Source organism: Notamacropus eugenii, chromosome 2 (assembly GCF_028372415.1).
Source record: "Notamacropus eugenii isolate mMacEug1 chromosome 2, mMacEug1.pri_v2, whole genome shotgun sequence".
NCBI lineage: Eukaryota > Metazoa > Chordata > Mammalia > Diprotodontia > Macropodidae > Notamacropus > Notamacropus eugenii.
This window is the reverse complement of record NC_092873.1, coordinates 435,727,355-435,739,507: the sequence shown is the minus strand read 5'-3', so window position 1 is coordinate 435,739,507 and position 12,153 is coordinate 435,727,355. Positions and strand designations below refer to the sequence as shown.

General features: G+C 42.7%; 1 protein-coding gene across 1 annotated transcript; it reads right to left on the bottom strand.

The window, feature by feature from the left end:
* Positions 1-217: 217 nt before the first annotated feature.
* On the bottom strand, positions 218-6,627 carry KISS1 (KiSS-1 metastasis suppressor). The gene is made up of 2 exons (XM_072638602.1): positions 6,366-6,627; positions 218-616 (listed from the first exon to the last, which is right to left on the bottom strand). Exons 1-2 carry the CDS (start codon positions 6,466-6,468, stop codon positions 321-323), a joined length of 399 nt encoding a protein of 132 aa, XP_072494703.1. The 5' UTR covers positions 6,469-6,627; the 3' UTR covers positions 218-320.
* Between the last annotated feature and the right edge of the window lie 5,526 nt (positions 6,628-12,153).

Genomic DNA, 12,153 nt, shown 5'->3' with positions numbered 1-12,153 from the left:
GTGACCCTGGACAAGTCACTTAATCCTGTTTGCCTCAATTTTTCATCTGTAAAATAAGATGGAGAAGGAAAAGGTAAACCACTCCAGAATCTTTGCCAAGAACATCCCCAATGGGGTCATGAAGAGTTGGACATGACTGAAAAATGGCTGAATAACAACAGAATAAGCTACCAAACAGATCAAAAGGAATGGATAGAATTGTTTTTATTTCCTCAGGACAGTGAACTTTCCCTCCCCCCAGAAAAGCCCGGCCCCCTTGCTTGAAACCTTTGTCCCCAAGTTAAAATGCATTATAAACCCCAGGACATGCACAGTCTCTGTCAGGCACTTGCTCGAGCCTTCCCCATCTTTGTCTGTCGCTTCCCATAACGCAGGCCAAAAGAGTTCCAGTTGTAGGCGGACAGGTCCTTCTCTCGCTCCACCAGCACTGTTCCTTGGGGTGTGGCGATCAGTCGGCTTCGAGTGGGGCACAGACCTGGCCACAGTGGGTCAGAGGTCTCATCAGAGGGACAGAGTGGTGCCAGTCTCTGTGTCTGTCCTCTCTGTTCTGGCTTCTCAGAACACCGGGGCCTCTGTTCCCAGTGAATCAGGTGGGCTAGGAGTCGGCCCCGCTGTCCTAGGGCAGAAAAGCCAGATGGAGATGTTGAATCAAATACTGCGTACCATTTCAACCCTATATGGCACTGAACCCTGGACTGGATTCAGGATAGCAACACTTCCCCAGAGCTTTCAGGATCTTGCTGCTCTCCACCCCCTACCTGATATAGGAGAAAGATTACTTATTTTGTAATCAAAAGACCTAAGTTTAAATACTATCCCTATCATTTACTGCCAGTATGGCCTTGGGCAAATCACTTCACCTCTCTGGGCCTCAGTTTCCTCATCTGAAAAATGAGGGGGTTGGGAAAAAATGACCTCTAAGATCCCTTCCAATTCTAAATCTATGATCTTGTCTGTCATACTTTCTGGGCCTCAGTTTACTGCTCTGTTAAATGAGGAGGCTGGGCTAGATCATCTCAAAGGTCCCCCCTTCCAACTCTAAGATTCTGAAAATAGAAATCTGTGATTCTGGATTGGACCAGACACCTGAGAAAGTCTAGGGACTCAAACCACAGCTAATTTCTTTCCTCTATTCCCCAAAACCACCCAGAAAAGGACCCTGGGTACACATGCCTGTCTCAGAATATTAACTACACAGTCCACAGTGCCCTGGCAGGGCCCTGTTGAATCATTATTGGCCAATGAGGTCCTAGTGTAGTCCACCATAGGGAAGTGGGGCGCTGCACGACTACCACTGTGATGGAAAATCAAGACACTAGGGGGCGGTGGATCTCTACTGGGCAGTGCAGTGTGGTTGGCAGCCAGGAACTTGTCATATGTTATCTCCAGAGATTCCCCACACATAGAAGACTCAAGTGCTATGTAACCAATTCAGGTGGTGTCTGGGAGCCATAAAACCACAGAACATTTAAAGTCCAAAGGCATCTTTGATATCACCTTATTCAATCCCCTAATTTTATAAAGAAAGGAAACCTAAGGTCAAGATACTGAGGGACTTTCAGAAAGGCAGGAAGGCAGGCAGGATGGGAGAAAGGCAAAAAGGAAGGAAGGAAGGAAGGAAGGAAGGAAGGAAGGAAGGAAGGAAGGAAGGAAGGAAGGAAGGAAGGAAGGAAGGAAGGAAGGAAGGAAACATGTTTATTAAGCATCTACTATGTGCCAGACACTGTGCTAAATGCTTGCAAATATTATCTCACTTATTCCTCACAACAATCCTGAGAGGTGCTATTATCCCCATTTTCCAGTGTAGGAAAATAAGGCAGATGGCAGTTAAGTAACTTGGCCAGAGTTGCACTGCTAGTGTCTGAGGCTAGATTTGAACTCAGGTCTTCCTGACTCTAGACCAAGGGCTCAATTCATTTTAACACCATATGTGCCTGAAGTCACATACATGATAATGCAGAGTAAGTGTTAGAACTGGGAGCTGATTTGGGTCATAGAAGCACAGAACCACAGACTCTAGGACAGAGAAAGCACCCCAGAGGCCAACCAGGCTGACCCCAACCTAAGCAAGAATACCCATAACGTGATCAGCAGTCATAGTTGGAGACCTCCAGGGAAAGGGAATTCACCAGCTCAGGAGGCAGCCCATGTCATTTTGGAATGGCTGTACTCATTGGGAACTTTTATCTGATATCAAGCCTAATTCTGCCTTTCTATCACTAATATCCATTGCTCCCAGTTCTTCCCTCTGGGCTCCAGTAGAAGAGGTCTAATACCTCTTTAACATAACAACACTTACAATACGTAAAGAAAGAGCTAAATTATCCCCTTCAATTTCTTTCCCTATATAAGCTGTATATCCCTAATTTCTTTAACCAATGCTCATATGGCATGATCTCCAGGCACCAGATCATTCTGGTCACCTTCCTCTGAATATGCTCCACCTTCCTTAAATATTCTTCCTTAAATGTAACATACAGAACTGAAAACAATATTTCAGATTCTGTATAGTTAGAGTGCAATTCAGTGAACCTATAATCTTTCCCTCTCAATGCCACATCCCTCAGTGCAACCTAAGATCAGTTACATTTTTGGCTACCACTGTTGATTCATGTTGTGCTTCCTCCAAAGCCTTCAGATCTTTTTCATAGGAATTACAGAATCCTCCTTTCTCCCTCCCCTCTCCCTCCATGGAATCTTTATTTTTAATTTTTTATTTTCAGTTCAAAATTTTCTCCCTCCTTCCTACCACCCACCCATTGAGAAGGCAAGAAATTCAATACCCATCATATATATAAAATCATGAAAAAACATATCCCAGTGTAATCTTGAACCAATTTTTTCGTGTTTTTTGAACCAATATTTAAAATTTTACATTTATCTACGTGAAATAATATCTTAATTGATTCAGTCCAATCCAGGTGTTTTTAGATCCTCATTCTATCCTTTAATATCCCTCCTAGCTTTATATTATTTGAAAGTTTAATAAACATAGCATCTATACCTTTAGCCAAATCACTGCTAAAAATGTTAAATATGAAAGAATCACTCTGGAGACCTCCATCCTAGTTGACATTGAGTCATTTATAATGACTGCTCTTTGGGTCTGTCCATTTAACCATCTCTGAATCCATTGAACTGTACTATTTATTATCTGTCCTATATCTCTGCGTGAGAGATTTTGCCAAATCCTTTGCTAAAATCTAGGTAAACGATATTTAAAGTATTTCCCTGTTCTACCAGTCTAGTAACCTTCTCAGAAGAGCACATGAGTTTTGTTTGACTTGCCCTGTTCTTGATGAAATTATGCTGGCTCTTTGAGGTTGTTGCTTCACTTTTTAGTTGTTTACTAGCCATCCCTTTATGATCTAGAATTTTGCCAAGTATCAAAGTCAAGTTCATGGCCCTACAGTTTCTATAATCCCTCCTTCCCTTTTTTGACATTTAACCTCCTGGTCTTTAAACATCTCTCTCACACTCTACAACTTTTCAAAGATCACTGGTGGTGACTAAATAATCATATTTTAGCTCTTTCAGTACCTTGGGATCTAATTTGTTTGACTTTGAACTCATCAAGAGCAGCTAGGTGCCTCCTCACTTTATTGGTTAGTTGTTTTTCAGTCACGTCTGACTCTTCATGATCTCATTGGGGGTTTTCTTGGCAAAGAGAGTAGAGTGGTTTGCCATTTCCTTCTCCAGCCCATTTGACAGATGAGGAAACTGAGGCAAGCAGAGTGAAGTGACTTGCTCAGGGTCACATAGCTAGTAAGTGTCTGAGGCCAGATTTGAACTCAGGAATATAAGTCTTCCTGACTCCAGGATTGGCATTCTCTCTACTGCCCACCTAACTGCCCCACCTTACGAGGTGCCTCAGTTATTACCTCTTTACTTATGTTGGGCTTAAATCCTTATTAATTGTTGTTCTGCCATTGGGCAGGTATCTCCAAGGCTCATTTTCCTTGAGAAAGAAAAATCAGAAGCAAAGTAAAACTTGAGCAGCTCTGTCTTCTCTCTGTCTCATGATAGAATCATCCCATCTACCTCAAGCATCAATCCAGTCCCATTTTTGAGCACTCTCTTTTTCTCCATCCAGCTTTTTAGACCCTTGTTTTGTTTTTGCTAGCTTCTTTCACTATTCTCAGCTCAGTCCAGAGCTTTAGCACTTCTGACAATGTTCTTAGAGGACCATGTGGTCCCTTTTCATAGCCCTCCTGTTGGCTTTTTTGCTTCCGTTATCTGTAAGTTTTTAAATATTTAAATTGATCTGAGTTCCCTATGAATCTACATCAGGTTCTTGACCCTCCGCTTTTTCTCTTCATCAGAAATTGTTTCTCTTTCTCTCTTCAGCATCCTTTTCTCTTAAGTTTCCCCATCTCTTCTGGAATGATTTCCTCTGTAGAATTTTAGACCATGAAATTCCAACTATTCTTTCTCTGAACCCTTTGAAATCTTTCTCCAAGACTAAGTTGCATGTCAGACTTTGACTAGCCTCTCCTATCACAAGTTCTAAGATGATGTGGTCATTTCCCTCCCTTCCCTTCGTGCCACCCATTCCCATTAATCCTGCTTAAGCCACCTCCTCAGGTCATCTGACTCAATTCAGAGCTCCTTCTGCCTATCCTGTACACCATCCTGTCTCTTAGGCTTAGTCACTATGGATAAATCCCTCTATCTTTCTGAAAACAAGTTTTCCCATCTCTAGAAGGGAAATGATAACCACAGTGGCTCCACCACCTTTTCAAAGGTTCTGATTACAGTAATTGCTGAGCCCCAATAGGTGATTTGTGTGTCTAATGAACTGAATTATCTAGGTGACCTTAACTTGAATTATCCATTTTTCCTTCACTTGATGAGGTTAACAAGAGTCTAATTTGGAAGGTACTTCACTTCCAAGGCCTTATTAAACTTTCTATGATTTTTGGCTGGAAGAACAACATTGCCGGCTTTGAGTTCACACAATAGTCCCAACAAATTATGACAGATTGGTTGAAATGAGGACTCTGTGTGAGGCAGGGGGAAGGTGACTGATTCTTCATGGCTGCAAGTTCTCTCTCCCCAATACTCTGATGAAAAAGGAGATGATAAAAGGAAAATGGACCAGATCTGATGAAGTTTGGGCTAGGAGCCTTCCCTATGATTCTCTATTCTGCTGCCTACTCCCCACTTCCATTCTCAGATGGCTGAGACAAAGAAAATCAAGGCAGGGGGTCCCTTCCAGACAATGAGCAAATGCTCAACATGGTAGGCCACTGGAGGAAGGACTTGGGCCATAGTTTCAAACTCCCTCCAAAACCCCCCCAAAACACCAAAAGTCTCCCTAAGGGTAAAGCTTGACTGTTTCACAGAAACACCCTATTCTAAAGCACCTTACCCCTAAGTAAAGTTATCTAAAGAAGAGACTTGTCAGTCTAGTTTCCATAGAGGACCTCTAGTACTCTAGTTCCTCTAGTACTCCTCTAGTACATCCCTTTGGGATGAGGGCTAAGAAACTGTGTGATGGAGCAGAAAGCATACCAAATTTGGAGTTTGGGGACCTGAATTTGGCTTCTAGCTCTGTTACTTACTACCTATGGCCTTGGGCAGATCACTGCCCTTCCTTTAGCCTCAGTTTCTTTATCTGTAATATGAAGCAGTTGAATTAGATGATCTCTACAGCCTCTTCTACTTCTAGATCATGATCCCATGACCCCTTCTTGTTGGAGCAGTCTGTGTTTCAGGGAGGCAATTCTCTCAACTGTCCTGTTGGACAAACTGAAATCCAGAGAGATTAAACTAACAACCGAAGGTCACCCTGCAAACAAGAAGACAAGTAGGTCTGTAACCTAGGGGTTGACTTCTTTTCGTTTCAGGATGTTCTCTTAGATCACCGACCACATCAATGGACAGTGCCACCACACCCCCACCCCCACCCACCCCCAGTCTGGAAATCTGGTCATGATACCATATTGTTTTATTCTGTGACTTTAAGTCACTGACTCTCTCTGGGTTTCAGTTTCTCCACCTGAGCAACTTCACAATGACCTCATTGGATTTTTGCGTCCTAGATTAACCTTAATACCACTTGTATCTATTAGGGTGTATTTTTTAATCTCCACAAAGGCTGTAAAGTTACTGACTTCAAAGAAATCTTTATAAATCATATGAGTATATGGAGTCAACTTGTATTCAGAGGCAATTTATATGGTGATTTCATCTGATGACTCATTTGTGTGTGTATATATATATATGTGTATATACATATATATGTGTGCATATACATATATATATATATATATATATATATATATGTATTTAAGTTAACCTATTGGGTGCTCAGAGATCTTTATTCCCATCTTTCCCACTTTCCTATCTCAGATAACTTGTACCTGTGAGTCCAGGGTTCTCAATAGGAGCAAACTTGTCCAAAGTCTCTCCAAATGGGAATATGGAAAGGAACAGCAGCAGCTGCCAGCACATTGAGCTTCTCATCCTGCTGGATGACCTAGAACAGAGACAGAGACAGAAGGAAGAAAGAACAAACTTAGTCAGTGCCCCAGACTGAGCCTTGCTGTGGTTCCTAACAGGCTTCTGTAGTGGGTGCCAGGGGGGGACAGTACAGAAGAAAAAGGAGACAATGTCAACTTTTGGAAGGTCCCACTTGGATGAGAGAGACAGTGTCCCTGAACTCAGTGACCTCGAATGTGATGGAGAGAGAGAAAGGATGGAGCCAGGAAGCAGACTTAAGAACACTTACAAAGCAGCTTTTGAAGAACTACAAAGGGGCTATGGCTGAGCCTGGCATAATTGCACTTCCCAACCGAAAGGAACCATTTTACCTAGGAGGATCCCCATGGCCCAGAGAGGGTCACTAACTTACTTCAAGTCACACAGGTGGAAGAACTGGTTTGACTAGCTTTTCCGACTCAAAATTCAGCACTGTTTCCTGGATGTCACATTGTCTTGAGTACTGGCAGTGAGTTAAGTAGGATTTGACAAGGGAAGGCCAAGACAGTTTGGTGGTGACAGGTCAGGACTTTCCAAGGTAGGAAGTAAGACCAGAACAGAGTGTTAGAGGTCAAAGGGAACATTTTCCTGTGAAAATCTGAAAGCAATGGGAGTTGTTTCTTACTGATATCAATCAAATAAATAAATATTACAAAACCCCCAAATAATGTTGTCACTATTAGGGTGATGGGAAGCAGGTTTTCTTAATCCTGTCTTCAATTGGATATTTTATAGAGCATTGGTCTTGGAACCAGGAGAGATAGAAGAAAGCTGATGACTCAATTCGGGTAGAATCCCCATAGGAGGTCACAGGATTAAAGTGCTTCCCTTTTTCACCTGATTCTTGTGGAAAATAGAATGGTATTAAGTATGTGCTCATAGCAATGCCTGCCCATGCATGAATGCCCTTGTGTACATGTATTTAGGTGTGTGTTTGCTTAAAGATTTTGAAGGGTTGTACAATGGAAAGAGTGCCAGATTTGGAGTCAGAGGACCTACATTCAACACCACCTTGGTTACTTATTACCTGTGTGTGACCTTGAGTGAATCATTTTACTCCTTCATCTGTAATACATGGGTGGACCGCTAGATGACACTATACTGCAGGAGCACCAGACCTGGAGTCAGGAAGACTCATCTTCCTGAGTTCAAATCTGGCCTCAGACACCTAGAAGTTGTATGACCCTGAGCAAGTCACTTAACTTTGTTTGCCTCAGTTTCCTCATCAGTAAAATGAGCTGGAGAAGGAAATGGCCAACCACTCCAGTGTCTTTACTAAGAAAACCCTAAATGGGGTCACAAAGACATGTGAATCCATTATAGGGTTTCTTTGGTCTAGATAAGGTAGATTTTAGTGTAAGTAAGATGGATTTTAGTGTGTGTGAAGTGAATTTTTGTTATTATTTCTTAGACTTCAGTTTCCCAGGATCCATAGCCATAACAATCTCTTATTCTCAGGTATTAGATATGAGTTCCAATAATTATGGTTCAAAACGTCTTCACCACACTTGTGCACAGTTATACAATCGTAAATAATACAAGCATCCACTATGGTTGCACAGTGAGATACAGGGATGAGGTGATGTACACTTGTGAGGCTATTGCTGGCAGTGTGCCTTCTTTGTCTGCTGCCCTATAAAACAGGGTGGTCCACGGGTCAGTGAATGGGGAACCTCAGGGTTGAATGCACAAATGCTGTGCATGTCTTGATCAGGGGCCATCAAGGCTTTGGGAGAATCTGTGTTTGCCTCAACTGGTCCCCATGGAGGCTTGAGGGGATTTAGAGGAAACATAAGCTATGCCTGTCTTGAGTAACCCCATCAAGACATAGGAGTAGTTGCCCCCCTTCTCACTAGCTCCTGCGTGAAGGGTAATTAGGGAATGTAGGAGTTTGTCCTCCCATTATCAGCAATCCTGGTCTGAGAAAACTAGACTAGAATGAAGTAAGATTATTAACCCCTTCTTAGTGTCGTTCCTGTTTGACCAGATCAAGAGTTAACCTGTGTTAGCAGCCATCCTGTGTGCTATGTTTATCTGTCTTACATTAGGCAGTGTATAGTATCCAGTACTGGAGTGGTTTGCCATTTCCTTCTCCAGTGGGTTAAGGCAAACAGAAGTTAAGTGACTTGCCCAGAGTCACACAGCTAGTAGTAAATTTGAGGCTGGGGTTTGAAATCAGGTCTTCCTTACTCCAGGCCTAGAGCTCTATCCATTGGGTCACCAGCTGCCTCCACCTGGAGGTAAGACACACCTCAAATAAAAAATGCCTCACTTCTCTAGGCTCTAAGAGTAAGAGAAAACAATCAAGGTGCTTGGAGCTGGGAGTGATATGCCTACTGTGGGTATCGGTTTCTTCATCTGTACAATGATGGGGTTGAATAAGATAGTTCCTTAGGTTCCTTCCTGCTTTGACATTCTGGGCTTCTATGCATCTGTCATATTTAGGTCTGGGCGTTTCCTGTACCGGAGACAACTGTCAAATTGGCCCACCTTTTCTTTTCTTAGATCCAGCCTACTTTCTTCCTGCTGTAACATAAGTCTATTTCTTTCTTCTTTCTTCTGTCCTCAACGGAAATGAAAAAAATCCAGTTCACAGGTAATAGCGCTTCATAGAATGGGGGCTCTCATTATTTTGCCTTATTATTATCTACAATTCAGACACCCCCGCCCCCACCCCCACAAAGCCATTTCACCTAATTTATCAGATTAGTTGTCTCCATTTCCCAATCCCAAAGTCCCAAGTGGGTGTAAATAGAGCAAGCAGCTTCTCCTTGGGGGGGAGGGTTGGGGGGGGGAGGGTTGGTTGCCCCTTTCTCTTGTCTTCCCCAGTTAATACCTCCCCCTGCTCTTTTCCATGTTTTCCCTTTGGACAATGCCCAGGAACAACTCAAAAGACTTAAGAGAAAAGAAATTGGGAAGAGATGAGAAGGAAGAGAAGCTTTTCGTGGGCTAGATAAAGGGGAAGAGTCAGAGGGAGATGGAACCAAGCCCCAAATTCAAATTTCCGCTCAGGGCAATGGGCTGAGGATGCAGGGTCGAGGGAAATTGTATGAAAGTAACCTCTGTTCTGATGCACAAGGACCTATTCCTAACTGTTGCTCATCTTCATGTACGCTCTCTTGTTAGAGCTATACAATGTTATGGCTGGAAGGGACCTTGGATGAAGATCACTGGATCATATGAAGAGTTTGAAGAGAACAGGAGACAGCTGGTCCAATCTTCACTTTTGACAGAGTGGGAAACTGATGGCCAGAGAGGCATCAGAGGAAAACACCAAAGCCCTCCAAGAGTCATAGAACCAAAGCCTCCCCCCCCCCCCCCCACATGCCTGATGGGAACTCTTCCTTATTGTTGTCTCTTGGACTTAGAAAGCTGAGTAGACAAGAAATAGCAATAGACTGGGAGCCAAGAAATCTGAATTCTAGCGCTGATTCTTATCACTAACTAGCTGGGTGCCCTTGAACAAGTCACCTCAGTGTCTTCAACTGAAAAATGAGAAGACTGAACTAGACAACCTTTGAGTTGCCAATCCTGATCTGGGACAGACACTGTAATGTCCCCCCCACAAGTGTAACTTCCCATAAGTTTAGATAGCAGAGACTGGTGTGCACAAGCTCTTAGGGATCCCTCCAGTGGACCCTGCTAAACTAGCCCACAAATTGAGGGATGGAGTAGACCCCTGGCAAACACTTCCAAATCCGGTCTCTAAAGTTTGGATGATGCTAGGGTGGGAATAGTAGTTCACAGAAGGAAGAAAGCAATGGAGGTGCCAAATGAATGAATGAATGAGCTCTCTTCCTTCACTCCACTGTTAACATCCAGCTCTCTGTCTCTCTCACTCTCTCTCTCTCTCTCTCTGTATATATATATATATATATATATATATATATATAACCCATCTTTATATAAACCTCTCTGTCTCTCTCTCTCTGTCTCTGTCTCTCTGTCTGTCTCTTCCTCTGTCTTTCTGTATCTCTTTCTTCACTGGGAGTTCCATTAACAATGAAATCCCAAGTCCAATCCTCCTTAAAAGATTATCACATTAGCTGCCCCGTGCCACAGTAGGATTCACAAAGGAAAGGGAGAGACCTCTGCTGGGGTATTAGGTTAATTGTCAATAACCAGAGCATACCAGGTACAGCAGGAAGGGCACCTATATATCATCTTGTCTAGTTTCCTATATAACAAATAAAGGAACTGATGTCCAGAATGGTTTCTTCTTGGTCACACAGCTATTCAGGGAGCAGAACAAGCTTTTGTCTACTTCAAGATTCCTGCCAGGTTCACTTGTTACCCTTGCCTTCTGTCATCCTAGACATGGCCAACCTGAGACAAGAGTGAAATATCCAAAGATTATCTTTGAGTCTTATCACCATGTATATCTGATCACTAGCTTTATATATTTCACACACCATTCTCCTCCTTTTCCCTGATCCTACCAGGTTCCCAGTGCCCTGAGGCCAATCTTTGTCTGACTAGGAATCCCTCAGTGAATGTCCAGATGAGACCTGTCCTCGCTGGAAGGACCTTATGTGACTGGATCTCCCTTAGACTCCATCAAGACTGATAGCTTCTGGGCCTCATTGACTTCAGCCCATGCAAGGTGACCAAAGAGGATCTGAAAAGTCAAATCAAGCACAATTTTTCTGCTCTTGTTTTCGTCCATATATATCCTGTAGGGAATTCCCAATAAAAAAAAAAAACTTCCTCCAATACAGATCCCCATTTACTCTTTGACATATGGTCTCCTGGGACACTGAGAGGTTGAGTCATTTGCCCAGGATCGCACTGGGATCTCTTCCTCACAGAGGATGGACTAGTATCAATGGAATCCAGTGGTTCAAATGCTTGGCCACTCCTTCAAAAGGAGTTGCATTTTAAGGAAGGGCTTCAAAAATTTAATTCCCACTAATGAAGACTTGAGTATTCTCAGTACCAAGATACGGTTAGATGGGGGTAAAGTTGGGAGACGTTTCTCAAATACCATTAGCTGGGAAACTGTCAGCCACACTTGTGTATAGAGCTCTATTTATATTTATATAATTAATGTATTTATATAATTAATCAATCAATCAAAAAGTATTTATTAAGCACTTATGTGCCTGGTACTAGGGTAGGCACTTCGGACAGAAAGAAAAAAATGAAAGTCCGTTTCCTCAAAGACTTTATATTAATGTCTCTGAGGTTCCATTTCATCATCTATAAAAAAGGGATAACAGTATTTACCTTGCCTTGCCTAAGATGAAGCTAAGATTCAAATGAAAGCTAGAAAGAATTATAGAAGTTTAAGGTGACAGTACCCTTATTCTTGTTTTCACATAATCAGGTCAGAACTGGGAATCCCAGCATATTGACCAAATGCCTGAACAGAAATCTATCTGTATAGCAGAGAAAGGCAGGGGTCTTGCTCTCCCCATACAGCTCTGCTGACCCTCTCATTGAAGTATTTTGGTGGAGTTTCTCTCTGTTCCCCCAGAGTCAGATCCTCCAAAACAAATTTTAAGGTTTGCAGGGCACAATGATGCTTGCTTTCATTTCCCAGGTTCTGACTGGATGCATCAGGTCATAGGATGATGGATTCAGAGGTGGAAATGAATTTAGAGGCATCTAGTCTAACCCCCTCACCAAAGGACAGAGGTAAAGTGACTTCCAGGGTTACAGCTAGTAGGT